At 52.1% G+C, this 20,958-nt stretch overlaps 1 protein-coding gene across 2 annotated transcripts; it reads left to right on the top strand.

The window, feature by feature from the left end:
• The first annotated feature begins 3,158 nt into the window (after window positions 1-3,158).
• Window positions 3,159-19,822, top strand: ADORA2A (adenosine A2a receptor). 2 transcript variants are annotated; one of them, XM_080938125.1, is made up of 3 exons: window positions 3,159-3,348; window positions 11,837-12,391; window positions 18,147-19,822. In XM_080938125.1, the coding sequence occupies exons 2-3, from the start codon at window positions 12,069-12,071 to the stop codon at window positions 19,054-19,056; spliced, it is 1,233 nt and encodes a 410-aa protein (XP_080794251.1). In that variant the 5' UTR covers window positions 3,159-3,348; window positions 11,837-12,068; the 3' UTR covers window positions 19,057-19,822. The 2 variants fall into 2 exon arrangements, with proteins under 2 accessions (XP_080794251.1, XP_080794252.1); XM_080938126.1 differs by lacking the exon at window positions 3,159-3,348 and adding an exon at window positions 3,704-3,839.
• Window positions 19,823-20,958: the final 1,136 nt, after the last annotated feature.

The raw sequence follows: 20,958 nt of genomic DNA, 5'->3' as shown, positions 1-20,958 counted from the left end.
GTCTCTGCAATGTGGGAGCTGAGTCCTAAGAAGAGGAAGAACAAGATCTCGGATGGCTGTAAGCAGGTGCGCTCTGCATGCGGTTCTTGCGTGAGCTGGACCCCAGGGTCCTCAAGGTGGACCCCAACATTTGGATATGCTGGAACTGTTCTGACCTCTGCAGGATCCCACCTCCAGCCATCTTCTAATGGGAGGGAGGCCTACTAGGTCTCAGGACCTGGGGTATGGGGAAGCTTAGGGCCATCCTTGGGGGTGATAAATGGCAAACCCTAGTGTAAGGAGCTGCAGAGTGCTGTCACATTGTACCTTAGAGCCAAGCAAGGAAGCTGCACACACCTCCACTGTTTTCCTGTCTACAGTACCACACCAGATCAGCTCCAAGGTTGATTACTGGCTACTCTCACCCCAGTGGTAAGAAGTGGGTGTAGGATGGAGTATTGTCCCATAAGGTTATAGGTTGGAGGGATTGCCCTCCTGTCTACCATGCTTTGGACTTGTGCACACAGCCCCTAGTAACCAGCAGTACTTTGGACTTGACTGCTTCCTCTGGCATTATTTGGCTTTTTCAGGGTGTCCCTCTGAGGGTGAACTTAAGCCTCTTGCTCACAGGAAGAAAATTGAACACTTGGGGTAGCCTGAGGTTCTTGGGGGACTTGGCCCAATGCCCACTAGGTCCATGGTCCTAGTCTTGGCGTGCCTCGTTCCCTGATGTGGCTCAGCTGGCCCTAGAGCAAACAATGGGGGCCAGAGGCCACACAGGTGCATCCTGGGCAGGAACAAAGGGCTTGGGATAGGGTGGGGGAGTAGTCTGAGAGTGGAATTCTGGAACATGCCAGAGCCCAGCTGGCCCCTTGGTTAGGACTGAGGAGTTGGGACCTGGACATAAGGAAGGGTGGACAGCTGCAACCTTCAAAGACTGCCTGAGGCTATGCAGACAAACCAAAACCCAGAGCTAGAAACCAGGCTTCTAGGGGCTATGTGCACTGTCAAGGGGCAGGACCCACACTAGGAGCAGACCTCTATACCTTCTGCCTTTGAAGCCTTTTCAGGGAGGCTCCTGTTTGGTCTCAGTCGGGGAGGGAGTCAGGTCAAGACCAAAGTGAACCTTTACTAGCTGGGAAATCCTGAGCCACAGGAAGGTGACTCCGCACAGCTTCATGACATGGGCCTATGGAGCTGAAGCCAAGTAGGCTTTGACTGTCATGACCACAGGACATAGTTTCTGTGGTGAGAATCTACCCATCAGAATGTAAGGGTGAACAGCAAGGGCCACTGGCTATGATTTCCTGAGGACCAGTATTGGAAAGGAGACCTTACTCTCTGGGCCAGGCAAGACCCTCTGGCCCAATGTTCTCAAACGTCCTAATGGTGAGCCTATTTAATAGAGTTCCTTATGTTGTAGTAACCCCAGACCATTAAAACAATATTTTTGCTGCATTGTTGTGGTAATTTGCTGCTGCTATGAATCATTTTATACATACATACATACATACATACATACATACATACATACATACATATACATATATATATGTATATATTTGGAGATAGAGGTTTGCCAAAGGGAGTTGTGACACACAGGTTGAGAACCACTGCTCTAGGGGGGCTCCTGGAAAAAGTTTCTGAACCCTGGAATTGGAATGGTTAAGAGAGAAGTGTCAGAAAACAGGAGAGACCCCCAGAACCTGCTACGTGTTGGCCTCTACTCCATGAGTTCTCATATCCCCTTCAAGGGGGATTTTCAAGATAGTCTCAGGACATGAGCCTGAAAGGCAGAGTCCAGTTTGAGAACAGGCCCTAGCTTGGTTGTGTCTCATTCTTACCTCTATGCTACTAGCTTCTGGGTAAGGTGTGTGTGTGTGTGTGTGTGTGTGTGTGTGTGTGTGTGTTTTAAGATTTATTTACTTCAGACTCACCAGAAGAGGGCATCGGATCCCATCACAGATGGTTGTGAGCCACCATGTGGTGTCTGGGAATTGAACTCAGGACCTCTGGAAGAACAGTCACTGAGCCATCTCTCAGGCAACCAGCTGGTCAAGTTTTAGGAGGTAACTAAAAAGAAATAACTACATCCCTGGAAAGCATATGGCAACGTCTGCAGCCCTTGGAACTGGTCCTGTTTAATGGTTATAGGCTTCTTAACCCAGGGTTGAAGCTGAGAAGGCAGTGAGTGCCCCAGTCAGGGGTGCTCCCTCGGGGGATCTCAGGTTTAATTCAAACCGCACTAAGGTCCCTACTCTAACCAGACTTACAGATGCACTCGCAACACCCTCCTCCCTACAGGTGCTGTAACGCTGATAGGGCCTGGGCTCATCAAATGGAAAACAAAAGGTCAGACTTTGAAGAAAGAGCCTGAGAGACTGCCAGCCAGCACCATCTCAAAGGCAGACATTTGGCTTCTCGGAGGGAGGACTAGGCACCTGCACTTCCTCATGTACCTGCTTCTAAAGAGAGATTCCTTCCCATCCAGACGGCAGCCCAGGGGGGTCTAGCCTGGCTCCCAGCAAACCTCTCCACACTTTTCTCTAGCACAGCCTGTGGGTTCCAGGAGGTTCAAGAAGACAAGGTTCCAGAAAGGCCTTGGCCACTGATGCCTGGGTGTGTGAAGGGCTTGTCCTGCTGTGAACAGATTGAGATTTGCAAATCCTTCCAAGATTCCACACTTCGGGGTCCAGCCGCCTCCAATACAGCGGCTGTGTGAGGAGATTCCCAGCCGCTCCCCCCTCCCAAGTCTGAGAGTCCTAGTTAGGCTGTGGAGCAGATGCACTCCTTCCTTGCTCAGTAGTTCAGAGAAGTAGGGATGTGGGGGAGGAGTCACGGTCTCACAGGCATCAGAGATGTAAGAATTGTAAAGGACACCCCACCCTGCCCCCCACCCCAACCCCCACTCCCGGGCCTAGAGTTGGGTGTGGAGCAGCTTGGGGAGTAACAGCATCGGGGCAGCTTAGCTCCGATAAAGGGCAAAACTGGGAGGACCAGAGTGGCGCAGGCAGCCCGATGCCCTGTGGAGGAACCACCGGAGAGGGGTGGGGCGCCAAGGCTTCATGGGTGGGGGCACTCGGATGGGGGTGGGAGTGGCGCTGGAGGAGACGGTCAGGACGCGTGGACCTGAAGCGCCCACGCTGGGGCGAAGAGTGCTTTGCTGCCGGACCCATCACCACCCAGCCCTCCCAGGGCCATTTCCTCCGGTTCCCGCCTCGGAGCCTCGGTTTCCCCCAGCAGCGGGGCGGGGCGGGAGCAGCAGCAGCGCTGGTTTCGAAGTCGCCTGCAGGGTGCGCCCGTGAGCGGCGCGGTCGGAGCTGGAGCCTGAGCCGCAGCTGGGACGGTGGGAGCCAGAGCGAGAGGCAGGTCAGCGGGGGTCCTGGGTCCCGGGGACCCTGGAGGTCCCGGGTGGGCGTCTTGGCGGTTATGGCCGTCGGAGGTTGCGGGGTCTGGAGGTCTGAGCGGACCAGGGCGCCCCCGCCCCTCAGAGCGCCCGCCGCTCCCTCCGACCCTTCCTTCCTGCTGTCTGGAGAGGAGTCGGCGGGTGCCGAGGTCCGAGCCTGCCCTGGCCGCTCCGGGAGCGGTCGCTGCCGGGGTCCTCGGCGCGGCTACATCCCAAGCGCGGTGCCATCGGGGCGGTCCTCAGCGACCGGAAGGTGTTCAAGGGCAGGTAGGGAGGAAGGGGCTCGAGTAAGGCAGGGTGGCGGGATGCCTTACGGTCGTCTGGAGCCGCAGTCGACGCGCGGCCACAGCCGTCGATTTGTCCCCGCGCGGAGGACTGAACCTGCAAGCACACAAGTCCCTTTAGGGCGCGTCCCTGCCAAAGCTAGGCTGCGGACGTCGAGGCGCGGCCGGAGGTAGGCGGGTCAGACTCGCGGGTTAGGGGTTCAAGCGGGTACCGGGCTGCTGTGGGGAAGGCGCGGCTAGAGCAAGGGAGTTTGGAACCCGGTGCAAGGGAGCATCTTGTTGACCATGGTGGCGGGAACTCGACTTAGGATACTTTCGGGGAGTTCAAAGAATAGCAGGGTGGGTGAGCGCCTGGGGGTGCCCAAAGCAGGGGTAGAAATGGCGGGAACGGCTACAACTCTCAAGGGTTTGGCAGAGGATGGGCAAGGACTCTGTCTTTGGAACATTTAGACTTATTTTGCCGGCCCATGTAATGGGAGGAACAGGGATTCACAGTATGGTCCAGAGCGACAGACAGAAGCGGCAGGCAGGCAGTGGCCAGGGCGCCTTCTCCCCAGGACTGGGCCAGGCAGAGTATATATTCTCCTGATGGCTGGAGAGGGATTTGGACCTCTCTCCTTACCCAACCAGAGACGGCACCGTGTCTCCCAGAGATGGGAACCTGTTCTCTGTCCTACCTGAGACTCCGTGCTGGTTGTCCTGAACTCTGCCTATACTGCCTAGCTCCCTCTGTGCGCCTTTCAAAAGACTGTCCACATCCACCAAGGATGTCCTTGCTGTCAGAACCCTTAAGACGATGGTGGAGAGGTTTTTTTGTTTTGTCTTGTTTTGTTTTTTTAAATATGGGGTTGGGAAGGTTCTGCTTGTTTGGTTCTGTAGTCGCTGCTCAAACATTGATGGGTCTCTGAGTATGGTGTCAGGATCTCAAAGCTCAGTCCTTGCATTTTGGGACTTCCCAGGTTCTCTCAAGTTTTGGTGTCTCTTGGGCAACCCCTAACCAGTGTGCATTCCCTTAGAGGCTGACCAGAACTGTTCTGGGCTGGGCTAGCTTCCCTGTTAGGCTTGAAGTTAGGCTAAGGTCAGCCCACACAAGTAGTATGAGACAAACTGGGGCCAGGCAAAGCAAACAGTGGGTGATCTCCAGTGTCCTGCCGATGGGCCAAAGATTTTAGTGTCCCAACCTGGATTTGATCTTGGCCCCTTGATGCACAAACTATGTGGCTGAGGGAAGGTATCCTGGGAATTCATTCTCCCTTCTGTAGAGTGATGGTATTCTTAGTAATGCTAACACACAAGGAAATAGAGGAAGAGAGAGGAAGGAAAGAAGTGATAATCTTTGGTTGAGTGTGGGGGCAGGTTCAGGGGAAGGCATGGTGGCAGTGGTGGCAGTGGGGGGGCTGTGTTCAGGGTATGCTAGAGGGCATGTCAGTGGGCTCTGTTCTTAGGCTGTGTAACCTTGGAAGGAGAGGCAGAGATTGCTATGAGCAGAGGGAAGTATGGCCAAGCATTGGTTTGGGAGCAAGCATGTGGCTTTAAGGCACCGGGTTCTGCAAAGTCCAGGGCCTGTAAGTGAGGCCATGGTCCCTGGTGATTCTCAGTTGTTGCTTGAAATTAGCAGCTCTTGCCTCTGCACCTGCTCATTCCTGAGCTACTTACCCTAGAAGAAACTAGAGTTAAGCCACCTTTTGGTACAACCCAACCCGTGGGGCCCTGAGTGGTGTGTGCGTAAGAGAGTGGAGGGAGAGACAGCTGGACAGACGGATAGACGGACGCAGGTAGGAAGTGTTTTGGTGAATGTTGGAGGAGTTGAAGAGGTGAGGATTTTACTAAAGGTAGGTACTGAGCTGGTAAAAGAGAATCTCTCTAACTGACAAGGAAGAACCTGGGCTCTGGGACACACCGGGGACCACGTAAGGGTAGATCGGGACCTGCGGAAGTTGGTGGAGGAAAAGTAGTCTGTAGGTTGGAGGAATCAGATGTGGTACAGAACTTGAGAATAGGGCTGAGGTCCACACTGAGACTTTGATAGTAGAAGATCAGAGGTACAGAGAGGAGACTGCTTGTGCCCAGTGCAAGGCCCAGACCCTGAGGTTGGGAGGAAGGAGGTCCCAGCTGTGAGATCCTGCCAAGTGTCAATCAAGCGGGAATGGGATTGGGGAGGGAAGCTGCCCTCACTCCAGGCCTGGGAAGAGGTTGGACACTCAGAAGGCAGGACTTGTGTAGTTTTCCAGGGCTACCCCTGATTTTATGTGACATGTCTCTCTGTTCAGAGACTCCAGCTGCAGGAATCTCTGCTTGTGGCCTCACAATGGCCTCGGAGAGCTGTGGGCCAGGCTAGTGGAAGCACTGATGGGTGGGGGGGGGGTGGCACTCAGGTCGGTCCAGTGCAGCCTGCTCTTTCCCTTCAGCCTCTGTAGCTGCTTCATCACATCCCTGTCCTAAGGACCACAGCAGTGAATCTGCATCCCGTTTTCTCATCCCGGGAGATCCCGTACCTGTCACCCACTATTGATGGGAGGCACAGGAGTTGAGCCTTTCGTGGGATGCTCTTACCATGCCCCGTGCACATGGGAGAAGCCAAGGCGTAGTGGAGGGAGTCTGGCATGGACCTTGCATGGCCCCTACCTAAGGCTGCTCCCACCGCAGGCTGCACTCCCAGTACTTCCGGGAGGCCTGAATCCAGGGAAGGGCTTTACCTGGAGAAACAGCCTGCAATGGATAAATGGCACCTGAAGTAGGACTGGGGACCTGTGGTTCTCTCTGGGTACCAGACCTAGACAAGTGGGGATGTCCATCTCAGGGCTCTTAGCCGGAGGAGGGGAAGATGTGGCTGGCCAGTGGCCTTTGAGTCTCAACTCTAGAGTGAAGTAGCCTTGGTCCTGGTTGGTGGTGGAGAGATTATTTAGAAGGGCAAGTTAGTGCGCTGGCCTCGAGTTGCAGAGAGAGAGAGAGAGAGAGAGAGAGAGAGAGAGAGAGAGCTGGTTTTCCCTTCCTACCCACATCCTGTCCTCAGGAACATAGCAGCAGCCACATGGCCCCTCCCACTCATGGTCGTTGGGGGAGGGACTTACTGGTCACCTGCTTGAGCTACTTTGGGGCCCAGCTTTTGCCAGGTGTTAGAATTTGGGTGCTGTGTGACTCTAGAGGGATCAGGAAGGGAAGGGAGACCCAGACCCCATAGTCGATGTGGCATTTATGCAGACTCAGGTGGGACCCGTCTGGTTGGCTGGTGTGTTAGAGAGGGGGTTAGTGGGTTTGCAGGTCTTCCTGCAAGTTCCAGTTACTGCTGAGCCACTACATGTCTGCTCTTTGGGTGAGGGAGGTGTCAGTCCGTCCTACTATGATTCTTGCTTGGTGTCATTCCCCAAAACCAAGGACAGGCGTTGGATCTCCTCGATCTAAACTTTGTCCCTGATTCCGGTAAGGATTCCTCGGTGTTCTCTCTTCCATCCACCACTGCCTTTGTCCTCAACTACCTGCAAGCCCAAAGTTTGTCATGCACAGTGTGCCCTTCATTCTGGCCCCTGTCCTTCCTGTCCAAGACTCTGCGCTTCTTGCTCTTCTTGGCTCTTGTGTAAGTCTGATAGCTTTCATTCTTGTTTATGGCCCTTCTTCCTTTTTTGAGTTATCAAAATTATTACTGCATAGGATAGTATGATAGAAGGATAGAGGATACCTTCCTCCCCTGAGGGTTTGATGGTTGGTATGTTTTTTTTTTTTTTTCAGGCATGGTGTCACTAGGTAGACTAGACTGGTCACCATCTTATAGAGACCCACTAGTCTCTACATAGGATTAAAGGTGCACACCACACCTCTTATGGTCTTGGTTTGTGGCTCATCTGAAGTAGGAGCTGAGGTCCTAGGGTCAGGGCATGGGTTGTAACAAATTCTCTGCCACCAGCCAGGACCCAATCCGTCTGAACCTCTAAGGTGGCAGCTGTCATTGAAGAATCCCCAGGGTTCTTGTCCTTTGAGACTCCTGCAGTAGACCCCGGGACTGGAGGGAACAACAGTAGAAGCCGATAGAGTTCCCCGTGGCACAGGAAACTAGGGAGCTGGTGAACATTGCTCCTGTGAGAAAAAGAGGCAGCCTGGTGAGATGGCACATGACCGTGAAACACAGGTAGCCAGTAGGAATGGGGATCAAGAGTTCAAGACTATACCTGGCTACATCGCAAGCTTGAGGTCAGGCTGGGCTACAAGGGACCAGTCTCACAACAAAATGGTAAGGCTGGGATTCTAGAGCCCAGAAAGAAACCCACTGCAGCTGCCATGGGCAGTGGCTGTAATGCCCTGTTCCCTCCGCTTGGCCGGAGCAGGAGCAGTATGTAGAGCCCTGCCTGGGAGCTCACAGACGCATCCAGCAGGGCCTGGAGCCACACCACCCGGGCCTGTGTACACAGAGCCTCGAGTGGGTCATGAGAGATGCGGTTGGGATGAAATGATTTTAATTAAACTGGCTGGTTCAGGATAGGAGGGAATGGGAGGAAGAGGCAGCAGTGTTATATCTGAATGTTGGGAGCCCAAGCAGGCTGTTCCTTCAAGTCTCTCTCTTGACGCATGTTCCACAGCATGTGCCTAAAGGTGACATGGGACAGTGCCCGCACTCTACCCTGTCCCCAACAAAGGACCATCATAAGGAAATGCATTATTAATTTTTAATTTCCCCTCTTGGCTAGCAACAGATGACTCACGGATTAGTTCAATAGAGCCAACAGAGAGGAATAGGAAATTGCTAGATCCTGGCTCTATACCGGCCCCTTCTCCTGGGCCCCCAGCCTTCCTGTGACCCTGGAGCAGTGGTTCTCAACTTTCCTAATGCTTTGACCCTTTAAGATAGTTCCTCATGTTAGGGTAGTCTCCTTCCACAATTATACAATTATTTCCGTTGCTACTTCATAACTAATTTTGCTCCTATTAAAAATCACAGCACAAATATCTTTTGGAGATAGAGGTTTTCTGAAAGGGGCAAGACCCACAGGTTAAGAACCATGGCTCCAGAGGCTTCACAAGGCAGAGGTCTTTTCTTCCGCAGCATCCTTTGGAATTCTCCAAGGGCTATAACGCTCCTGGTAAAGCTGAGAATCTTTTCACCTGTTTGAGTTCTGGCTTCTTGTCTGAAAAATTGAGTTCGCCAGGCCATCAGCAACATAGCTTTCAGCCACGTTCCAAAGTCCCAAACAGCATGTGCAGTGGGGCCCAGTGTAGCCTTGGTATTCAGATCCATGGAGAACACAGGGCGTAGTGGTTCAGTAGCAGCTAGCATCTCTTGGCCCTGAGTGTTGCTCAGTCTGGTCAGTGAAACATTAGTGGACTTGAATTGTCCCAGTGGGAACATTCATACTACAAAGAAAAGCTACAAGTCAAGGTGCCCTGGCCCTGAGCTATTTTTCGGGCCTCCAGCTAGACAGCCTCAGCCTTTGCCCACAGGGCTCCCCCCCATCCCGTCTGTCCTGAGAATGTCTCAGCTCTACTGATCTGCCGCACTTAGGGCTGGGGAAGGCACAAAGGAAAAGAAGATTTTGGTTTGGCAGCTGCCCAGGTGGCCCGGGAATCAGAGGAGCTTCCCCTGGGATGTGTAGCAATAACTAAGAGCCTGTAGGAATGTTGAAGGAAGGGCAGAGGAAAGGGCCCTGGGACAGGAACCTTTAGCGTGTCCTCAGCCAATGCAAGGCAGCCTAGCAGGAGGGCCAGCTGTGTTGAGACTGGAGAACAGCGGAACAGCCTTGGCGCAGTCCGGAAGAGTGCTGGTACCCAGAAATATCCAACACGGGCCCAGCATGGAACACGAGGAAACTTGAGAACTGGGAGTATTCAGGCAGGTACCGAAACGGCTGGGAGGGCTTCAGCAATAATAAGCCTGGGTTAGGCCCCTGCATAGCCGGTGTCCTGGTGGCTATGGAGGCAGTGGTGTTACTGAGGGACAATATTTCTGGTGTGAGCAGAAGCAGCAACAGGGCTTTAGGCTCAGGGATGGAGCCATCTCACCTCAACAGAAATGTGTTATGTTCCATTGTATCCCACTGGGGACCTTGAGGATGGAGGAATGTTAAGGCCCAGGCCAGCCTTCTAGCATGGGCTGGTCTGATTGCAGACCGGTTCAGTGCCCTCCAGTGAAGATTCCCCTAGAGGAGCCCCAAGGGATATAGGTGGTTATTCTCTCTCCCCAGGAGACACCAGTTGGGAGAGTCGGGATTGGGATTCATGGACCGCGGTTGCTCTCCAGGGGCTCACTGGGCTTGGTTGAGCCTGATTGGACAGTGGGCCTGCTGCTGCTTCTAACTTGGAAAGCTAGAGCAAGAGCTGTTAGCCACAGGCCTGCTGTGGTCAGATGGACCCCTGATGAATGTTACTGTAAACTGTAATCCATCAGAGCAGCGGGACATGGTATGTGCCCGGAGGCGGCACCTGTACCAAATCTGGCTGCTCTGCTCCGAACGGCTAGTTGGCAAGGAGCTTGTGCAAAAAAATAGGATTCACAAGGACTTAGCCATAGGTGTCTCTGCCTGACCCTCGGAGCAATAGCATCACTTAGGAACAGTAATTCTGTTCGTTTCTGTAGACTTTTGTCTTTTATCAAACCTTCAGTATCAGCCTCATAAACGACAAAATGCAAGCTACAGTTGGCACCCACTCTGTTGCTAGACTGAAGCACCCTATTTCACCTCTCAGACAACTTCAGGTGGAGAAGACCCTTCTCCCCAGGCCTCCAGTTCCATTCCTCCCTCCTAGCCTCCCTAGAGGGGAGAAGGAAAGGTTTGCCTACATTCAGGGGTCTGAAAGCCAGCCTCCAGTTTCTTGTCCCTAGCAGGCACAGATGCGGTTCCATGGAGGTCAAGTCTTGGGGGGTGAGGGCAGGGAATTCTTTGGTTCTCGCTTGGGGAGTAACAGGCTGTTGGGACAGTCCTGCTTACATTGAGGTTTTGCAAACTCTGGGAGTTTGGGCTCGGCTGGGGCCTGCTACAGGGAGAGCAAGACTTTCACTTTCCAGGGGTCTCAGTTATTCCTGTGGGCTGTCATTGTGACTCTGGGGTCGCCTTTCCAAATCTGTGGATAAGCCCGGAAATGAGCCCTCGGCATCATATATCTGGGGCCCAAAGGTGTTACAGTCTAAGTGGAGAAACTGAGGCCCAAGAAGGAAAAGCATTCCTGCCTGTGGTCCTCCAATGAGTCCTTACTGAGCACTCGTTTTATTTTATTTTATTTTATTTTATTTTATTTTATTTTATTTTATTTTATTTTATTTTATTCTAGAGCAGCATTCCCTGCCTCAGCTAAGACTGGTGGGGTGAGGGGAGGTGTGGGGAGGTGTGGGAGGAAAGCAGGAGGCGGGTCCCTCAGGGAAGAGAAGCAATCACAGTGCCTGCCCTGCCTGGCAGTGCAGCCTGCTGGTAGGAGCTTTCTCCAGGAGCAGCGGGTTTGGCTTGGACCCTGACCTTGCTGCCCGTGAGGGTAAGAATGCTTACTTGCTGGAACTAGAGGATGGGAGCAGAAGGCTCCCAGATCTCTCAGAAAAGAGCTCTAGGGAGTGTCTGAGGTGACCCTAGGGGCAGGGGTGCCCCTTGGACGGGGATGGTAGTGCTCTGAAGCAAAATGAGCTGAGCTTGGAGGCTTCTCAGTGTGAGAAGGCAGGTAGGCAGGTGGGATGGGGAAAGCCCGGTGGGGAGCCTTCCTGGACTGGTAGTGAGTATGAGACCCAGAGAACTGGCCAGGCAGCTATGGAAAGTTTGAAAAGCTACACAAGGGGAGCAAACATAAACATCAACTTGCCTTGACTTTAACTTGGGCCCATAGATTAAAACAAATCAAACCAAACCAGCACCGAAATCTTCAGCCGTCAGTCCAAGCTGGGAGAGAGGCTGGGTAACTGTAGTAGCTGGGTTGAGAAAGATGTATCTTTGGTAATGGGGAATCCTGGTTCTGCTGTATTCTCTCCTGTTCTGCCCTGAAGAGACTGGAGAAGGAACTATCTCCCTGAGAAGGGTTAGGTGAAGATCTTGATCAGACTTCTGTGGAACCAGTGAGCTCTTTGGGCCCGTGTCCTGACTGACGGGCACAGACCACGCAAGACGGAAGTCTTTCTCTGGCAGATGCCTGCTCCAAAACTGACACTGAATGTAAAGTGACCAGGGTGGTTCAGCTCTTCACGGGGACTCTCTCTTTACAGGAACCTCGGAACCCTGAAACTGAGCGGAGCCTCTGGAGAAGTCATGATTTCAAGAGATGCAGAGCTGTCTGTGAGAACGCCTTTGGAGAGCTCTCTCTGGGACCGCTCGTGGCTCTTGTGAGGAAGGGGCTGCGGGGCTTGGTGGGGTGGACGGCTGGGCTGCAGCTATGGACCGAGAGCTAGCCCAGGCCCGCATCCTTGCTGAGCCTGCCCAAGTGTGGCTGCTCCCACCATGGGCTCCTCAGTGTACATCACGGTGGAGCTGGCCATTGCTGTGTTGGCCATCCTGGGCAACGTGCTTGTGTGCTGGGCCGTGTGGATCAACAGCAACCTGCAGAATGTCACCAACTTCTTTGTGGTATCGCTGGCGGCGGCTGACATTGCGGTGGGGGTGCTCGCCATTCCCTTCGCCATCACCATCAGCACCGGCTTCTGTGCCGCCTGCCACGGCTGCCTCTTCTTCGCCTGCTTCGTCCTGGTCCTCACGCAGAGTTCCATCTTCAGCCTCTTGGCAATTGCCATTGACCGCTATATCGCCATCCGAATTCCACTCCGGTGAGCCGGGGTGGGGGTGGGGGGTTACGTTCGCGCGTAAGGCTTGATCGGTGGGCACAAAGGGCAGGCCTCTGGGGCTCTGTCTGAGTCTTTACAGAGCTGGAGGTGGCCGTACCTGTCTGGCTTATCCCTATAAATCCGGGGTAGCCGAGGCTGTCTGTCGGCAGCCACGTGTGGCTACTGTCCGATGAGGGTCTGATACAACATGCGCTGCTGTGTGAGTCTTTCATACGCCTGTGTATGACCTAAGGTGGGTGGGGAGCCATGGGGAACCACAGAACCTCAGCCTGGAACCCGCCTCTGCCATCACCAGCCTTTCCCCAGTGTGTACATTAGGAGGGTGACCCAGAGAGGGGAAGTGACTTGGCCAAATGCCACCATGAGTCATCTGGAGTTCTATGCAAATTATATTGCTGCTAGGTCTCAAAGGACTCTCCCTGTATTAGTGACTGGCTATGCAAGGAGCTTTTTTCTTTTTTCTTTTTCTTTTTTTTTTTTTTTTTTTATGGTGACTTTTCTTTGAAGTGACTTCAGCCAAGTATGTGTAAGGAAGTTCTTCCTGGAAGCCTCCTCTCAGCCATCCTGTAGCTATCTCAGACCGTACACGACTCTCCCAGGGGCTCCTCTCTGAGTCTTTCTATGGGAGCTATCCCTGTGGCCGGGGGGGGGGGTGGCTGTGCCCCCCCCAGGAAAGATTCCGTAATGGGGGATCAGAATGCACGGTTTCATGGTGAGTTTTTTCTGCTCAAGCAGAGTCCCCGCCCACAGAGGAAGCATCAGCAACTCTACTGTGAGCTGAGGGCGTCCAGCAATAAGGACCAGACTCAGGGAGCCCTGACAATTCATGGTCAGATGCAAGAAAGCCTTTAGAGTTCATTTCCTTTTTCTTCTGCATAGAAAAAAAAAAGGGGGGGGGTCTGAGAAAGGGGCTAGGTCTCTCGTAGTCACCCAGGGAGTTGATCGCAGAGCCAGAAAGAAACGTAGCCCACCGACACTGTGACGTCACTTTGAGGAGTGGTCTGCCTGGAGTGGCTCAGTCTCCAGGAAGGGATGTCTGTCACACTGTCGTTGTTACACTCTGAGCCCTCAGGAAGAAGCAAACACCCACACTAGGCTGCTCAAAGGGACGGAGCTGCGCCTTGCGTTACCTTAAAGACGTTGTCAAAGGGGGCTTCAGCCAGGAATGGCAGCAAGCACTTGAACTTGGCAAAAGCTAGAGCCTAAGGATGATGAGTTCCAGGCTAGCCAGGATTCTGTGCTAAGATTCCTGTTCAAGGGAAAGAAAAATAATTAGAGAAAATAACAAACTGGTGTGTGTGTGGGGGGGGGGGTGCTGTACCAGATCTAACAAGGGACAACCTGCTCTATGCTATGGCTTCCAATCAATGCTTCTGAAGTAGACCAAGGAAGATTAGAATGCAGGCCTGCGGGAAGCCTGTGTGTAAATCCCCATGGGTCAAAGGCATCTACCCTGAAAGACAGGCTTGGTCTATGTGGTAGTGGGTCACCAAGGGGAAGTGGTAACTTTAACATCCCCCATCTTCTGACTCCAAGCAGCAACACATCAGGAAAGATGAGGATAACTGTTCTCAATGTATGGGTTTCAGCTTGCTTTCCTCCCCTCGGCCTCACCCTGTCTCTGTCTTCCCAGAATCAAGAGGCCGAATCTCTGAAATAGAAATGAGTCGTGTGGCTATAGAAAGCTATCGGCCCTATGCTGGGCCTGTTTTCCCATGGGTAACAAGGTTCAATAATCGGGTAGGAGAGATGAGGTGGGGCAGGGTAACGGGAAAGGATCCCGCTCTTTTGTGAGCCAGAGGCTTGAAGCCAACAGCCTATCCCTAACTGTAGTTGCATCCCCAGACCTCTTGACCTCAGTTCCACTTGGACCTTGGGCCGTCTGAGCTCTGAGGGGAGCCTTGGAAAACATAGGCAGGTCTCGGCAAGGAGCTGATAGGTCTGAAGATGCCCACCGAGGATGCTCATCTTGCCTGTGGGCAGGTTTACAGCTGCCATGGTGTGTTAGTACAGGATGTCCTTTGATCATCCTGGTCCAGCATTTCGGCCAGAGCAGATGTCATGACCCTTGAGGGAGACCGGAGCCAGAAAAGGACATCTGTGTCTCCCAGTCTGGGTGGACTTTAGAGCCCTTCACTCTTCCCGATTGTTGAGCTCCTTCACTTTCCTGTCTCCTGAAGTTTCCGGTTACGGAGGATGTGGAGGTGTCTTGTGTAGTGGCTCCTCCGGCTTATGGGGAGATGGGAGCACACCAGAGGACCAGGCATGAGGAGGATCTGGAAGTGCTTTCTAGCCTGGACTCACCTTTTCCCGCCACAGCTAGGAAGTCAGCCCCTTTAAGCTGCTATTGGCAAGGCCCGCAGGCTCAGTCTTTGATGGAGGCATAATCTCAGGCTCGCCCTGTGTACCAGAAATTCTTTCATTGTTGTTGTTGGAAAGGGTTTTCAGCTTCAGGATAATCTGTCCCCTCCTTCCTGAGCATGGGCACCATGTTAGATTAAGGCAAAGTAGGCAAGACCTAAAGTCCTATAAAGTACATTTCTCTGCTTACCGAAAGGACAGGAGGGCCAGGCCTGTGCTGAGTGGTACAGTATTTATGTAGCATGCCCATAAACAGTATTTATGGGCTGCATGCCTCGTACCACAAAAAGTAAAGAACGTAAGGGGACAAAGCTTTCCAAGGTGGCCGTAAGCCCCTATTGGACTAGAGGTATGGCGCAGAGGTGGAATATTTGGTGTTTAGCGTATTGTGAAGCCCTGATTCCATCCTTCCCTCCACTATGATGCTAGTGAGGGTGCAGCGTGGCCTGGAGGAAGTCTTGCAATCTGGCTGTTTCAGGATCTGAATAGTCACAAGAGTGTAAAGGGGTGGGGGTGTCAGGAGAATAAAGGCCAGGGGTATGTCCCACGGAAGGAGGGGTATGGTCTCTGCTCTGGGTGGAAGAAAGGTGGCGTGGCTCCTGAGTGTCAGGTATGGTGTGAGGCTGATTTAGGTTGGTCTCTGCCTATGAAAGGAGTTTGAGTTTCTCCTGTGGGGTCAGGTGCTCTTCAATTCTTAGGTCATTGGCCCTGGAAGACGACTTAGAAAGTCCTGACTTCTCCTCCGTGTTGCAGATATACAGGAAAACTCCACCTGGAATTGTGGGTATATTCTAGAGCCATAGAGTGAGACCCCAGTCTGGTTTATCAGGATTCTAAGGGAAAGGCAACCTTTAACGGCTGGGGATTGGGAGTCTAGGGACGTAGAGGCCACTTTACAGTAGGCACTGCCACTGGAGACTCTGGCAGCCACATCCTATGTCTCAGAGGCTCCCTGGAATGGCCCCATGTCATCCTGAGCATCCTTCTAACTACACTGAGTGTATTTATCTAGAAGGCCAGAATGAGACTATGTTAGGCAGAAATACAAGCCAGGCTGTACCCCTAAGATAGCTATAGTTTGTTCGTGATTCCATTTGAGCCTAGACCTCAGGCTCCTGTTCCGTGACCTTGATTTCCTGATTCTCCTGCCTCTGTTTTGAGGTGCTGGAAATATGAGCATGTGCTCCTATTTGGGGTGTGTGTGAGTGTGTGTGTGTGTGTTTACATAGCACTTGCATGTGTTTAAACATTGTCTCCAAGCCCCTCAGTACTTTGCCAACATAGGACAGTACTTCTAACATATTGGGTTCTGTCCCCATAAGGGACTTTCTTTTCAGAGTGCCATGGAAGACTTCCCCTTGTGTGTTTCCTGTCTGTGAAAGTAAATTGGACAAACCTGGGATTTCCATGGTGCGTTCTCAGGAGCTGTCAGACCTGGGCCATTGTCTCTAACAACTTTTAGTTCAGACTTACTTAGTTGGATCCCTTCTCCAAGATCATCACCTTTCTAACTGTCAGGAGCAGGAGGCCTGTTCTGAAAACAGTTTGAAAGTCACCAAGGTGGGAGACCCTACACCATCCCCAGAGGTTCATCAGTATCTCAGGCAGCTCATTTCTCTGACCAGCAACTGACTAGCTCTGATCTACTCGGAGCCACAGGATTTCCACCCACGAAATTCAGCATCGCACCCTCACGGGTAGTGGTGAACAGTCTAGAATTCTTAGTTTCATTTCATAAATGAGGAAATTGAGGCCCAGAGAGGTGAAGTGACGTAGCATTCCTTGTTTACAGGAATGTACCAGGACTAGGACCCAGGAAGGGTACACTTGTCCCAGAAAAGATGTGACCACTATTGTAGCTTCCCCTCCCGTGAGGATCATGTAAAAGCACTATTGAGGGGTGCCTGACACAAAGTAAATAAGTATTGTATTAGATGGGGTGGGTACCCCAGGACTCCACTTTTGAGCTTCCAGGCAAGCGGACATGCAGGGCTTGCTTTCTGGTGCTTGGTAGATATAGGAAGTCTGTGACCTTCCTGCAGAGGTCATGTGACCAAGGCCCCGCCCGGTGGGGCCCATGAAGCTCCTGGCCAGGCTGGAGTCGTAGCTCAGGTGTAGAAAGCCTGCCTGTCATAAGGCCATGGATTTGATCTCCAGCACCATCAGGAAGAGACTAACCGATCCTGACAAGTTCACCTGGCCGTGAGTTGCCCCTGGGCCTCGGAATGTTCACAGCCAGTTCCTGCCGTCCCTTGGGTCTCAGTTTCAGTTTCTCCAGCTGTAAAACAGGGACAGATTAGATAAATAGTTAGAAAGTACAAAGGGTTTTTTTCTTCCTCTTTCTTTCTGAATTGACAACATTTAAAATGGAAGGGTTTTTTTCCCCCCAAATATCCAGCCCACTTTGAGCTCTAGCAACACTGGATACACATTTTCTTTCCTTTCTCCCTTCCTTCCTTCTTTCTTTCTTCCTTTCTTTCTCTCTCTCTCTCATTCTTTTTCTCTTTCTTTCCTTCTTCCTTCCTTTCTTTCTTTTTCTCTTTCTTTCTGTCTGTCTGTCTTTCCTTTCTTATTCTTTCCTTCTTTCTTTTTTTTTTTTATAATGGAGCTTCTGCTTAGAACTTCACATGTGGGACGTAATTTATTTAACACTGGGCACACATGCTACATTGGGGCAAAGACAAGATAAATACACCCTAGCCCTCTTCCCATATCTGTTAACAGTGGGTACCTGACTCTGCCACCCATAGGTCATAGCCTCTCTGCCGCAGCTTTGAGTCTGGAATCAAAAAGTGTATGTGTTTACCTTGATACCTACCTACCTACCATATGCCCTGTCCTTCAGCTGTCAGCATACAGATTCATTCAGGGGACTCCTACTCCAAGCAGGCTCCCAGGCTTGGAGGAGGCAAGAAACTCCTCCAAGATGTCTAGCTTGAACTTGAAGATCGAAAGCTTCTTTTGGGAGGATAGTCTTGTGTTGCCAGACTCAAAACCATTAAACATAAGCCCATCCCTTAGATGTTACCAAAGCCCCCGTTTTTAAGTCAAGAAGACTTACAAAACAAAACATTATTTTACCAAAGTGATGATGTATTTCCAGTGGAGCTGAGGCTACTTTCTAGCTGACAAATCAAAGTCCCCTCCCCCATAACCTGTAACTGGCCATCAGCACGAGAATATTTTCATCTGGTCCTCAGGCAGACTTCTCTCTTCTCTCCCACCTCACTTAGAAGACTATGCTACCTAGGCTAGGGGGGAGGAAGTGGTCTAAGACCCTACAGCCAGCACACGGGTACCACTTGGGCTTCTGTGGGCTTCTTGGTCCTGTTAGACCCTGGCTCATCAACTTCTAATGCCGGTCCTCTCTCCGCAGGTACAATGGCTTGGTGACAGGTATGAGGGCGAAGGGCATCATTGCAATCTGCTGGGTGCTGTCATTCGCCATCGGCCTGACCCCTATGCTGGGTTGGAACAACTGCAGTCAGAAAGACGAGAACTCCACGAAGGCCTGTGGCGAGGGCCGGGTGACCTGCCTGTTTGAGGACGTGGTACCCATGAATTACATGGTTTACTACAACTTCTTTGCTTTCGTGTTACTCCCACTCCTGCTTATGCTGGCCATCTACTTGCGGATTTTTCTGGCAGCCCGGAGACAGCTGAAGCAGATGGAGAGCCAACCCCTGCCGGGGGAGCGGACTCGGTCCACACTGCAGAAGGAGGTCCATGCTGCCAAGTCCCTGGCCATCATTGTGGGGCTCTTTGCCCTCTGCTGGTTGCCCCTGCACATCATCAACTGCTTCACCTTTTTCTGTTCCACGTGCCAGCACGCCCCTCCATGGCTCATGTACCTGGCCATCATCCTCTCCCATGGCAATTCCGTTGTCAACCCCTTCATCTATGCCTACAGGATCCGGGAGTTCCGCCAGACCTTCCGGAAGATCATCCGGACCCATGTACTGAGGCGGCAGGAACCCTTCAAGGCAGGGAGTTCCAGTGCCTGGGCCTTGGCAGCTCATAGCACAGAGGGAGAGCAGGTCAGCCTCCGCCTCAATGGCCACCCCTTGGGGGTATGGGCCAATGGCAGTGCCCCCCATTCTGGACGGAGACCCAATGGCTATGCCCTGGGGCTGGGGGGTGGAGGGAGTCCTCAAGGGTCTCCTGCAGATGTGGAGCTTCTTACCCAGGAGCACCAAGAAGGTCAAGAGCACCCTGGATTAGGGGATCCTCCGACCCAGGGTAGAGTAGGAACTTCCTCATGGTCTTCAGAGTTTGCCCCTTCCTGAGGGAAAGACATTTTAATACTTTTGGTTGGCTGGACCAATCTCACTAAGGGAAAAGAAGAAACACCATGCCAGGAAACCCACTTTGAACTTCAAAGAGGGAGCTTAAGCTGGAGCAGCATGAAGCCCAGTAAGAAAGGCCTGGGGTGGAGGAAGCGATGCTTTGTGTTATAGGGCCCTGGGTCAGGTCAAGGCTGCAGCGTCAGCATCTTCCAAGGCAGGGCCCAGTTCCCCTGCTCCAGAAACATCCAAAAAAAAAAAAAAAAAAAAAAAAAAAAAAAAAAAAGCTGTCTTGTCTCTCTAGAGCAGCTATGGCTTAGAGGACTTGCCAGATGCAAGTTTATGGTCACTTCAGGCCTACTTCTGTAGTACACTACTGTCCCCAGACTGTCTAGGGCTCAGGGAGCTGCTGGTCTTGAAGAGGCACTTGGCTATTTTTTTTTCCAAGAAGATAAAAATGTGAGGAAACCCTTTCTATTTTATTGACTTCCCCCCCCCCCGGTTGCTGGATCTGTGGTTGATCCTGCTGTGACACCCCAACCCCCCACCAAGGAATTGCAAGCAATCTTTTTGGGCTAGCCCAAGCTCCCATGCACTTAGCCACAGGGCTATCTCTGGCCAACAAAGCTGGGCTGGAAGACAGCAACTATGAAGGGAAGGTTATGTCGATAGAGATTAGTGACATCGAGCCAGGGACCTACGCCTAGGTAGTTCACGGCTACCCTGTCCGAGACCCTACCTATTGCCTTTCCTTCTGGAGGGACTTGTTTATTTGTGTTTTTTTTTTTTTTTTTTTTTTTTTTTCTCCCTGAGATAAAATAAAATGAGCCACACTGTGTTTTAAATTTGCCTGCTAAGAATGACGTGTGAGTTCTTTTCTCCATTTCGTAGCCAGGTCCGATGCACGCACGCATCACGAGCTTGTGCTGGTTGTGTGTGTGTGTGTAGACTGACAAGTCTGATCTGAAGATTGACTTCTGGGGGCGTTCCAGGCTCCTATTCTCCTGGTCCCACCAGGATCTAGATGCCTATGTATTGGGGTGCAGTTGAGTTGGCATGGGATGGCACCCTTACATTTCCTGTGGGAGACCTCGTCATTCCTCACGGGTGTCACCGAAGGTAGGGGGACTGCGTGTTCAGTCACACCTCCCTTCTGTCCTAAGAATTGAAAACGAGAGGACCCAGGGCCCTCCTGCCTTCTTTGCTTCCACATGTGCTGCAAGGAAGACCTGTCTGTAAGTCCTTTCACAGCTGTGTCCATCAGTCCTTCCCCTGTTCCACTCCTTAGTCAAGAGGCTACAGAAGTCCCTGAAACAGATGTGGGCTGAGGCAAACATCTGCCTTCCCTTCCCTCCAACAGAGAAACCTATGAGACACTGCTATCTCACTGTGGTGGTTAGAGGTAACAGCTTGGAATGGGCAGGGAGCCATGGTGGGTTCTGACGGCCTCTGGTGGGCTGGGATTCAGGGAATGGGGTGTTCGAACTTCATGGAGCCTTGTTTTACACACAATCAGCGAGCTCGGTGAGGTTAAGTTCTTGCTCCAGTTTATACAGCTAAGCGAGGGAAAGAGATGGATCTAAAATCCCAGGCCTTCATTTATAAACTACTTGATGACAAGCTCTCTCAACCAAGCCAAATTGTGTGGAATAATGTTTGTGCCTTCAGTCTAAGACACGTCAAGTTACTTCAGGGGACACACACCTTTAATGCCGACACTCAGGAGACCAAAGGGGGTGGATTTCTGAGTTTGAGGCCAGCCTGGTCTACAGAGTGAGTTCCAGGACAGCCAGGGCTACACGGAGAAACCTTGTCTTGAAGAAAGAAAGGAGGAAGGAAGGGAGGGAGGGAGGAAGGGGAAGGAAGGGGAAAGAAGGAAGGGAGGGAGGGAGGGCAAAAGGTAGG

This window comes from Micromys minutus, assembly GCF_963924665.1.
Source record: "Micromys minutus genome assembly, chromosome: 25".
Classification (NCBI taxonomy): Eukaryota; Metazoa; Chordata; class Mammalia; order Rodentia; family Muridae; genus Micromys; species Micromys minutus.
Note: the sequence above shows the minus strand (reverse complement) of the source record. Positions and strands in the feature narration are given on the sequence as shown.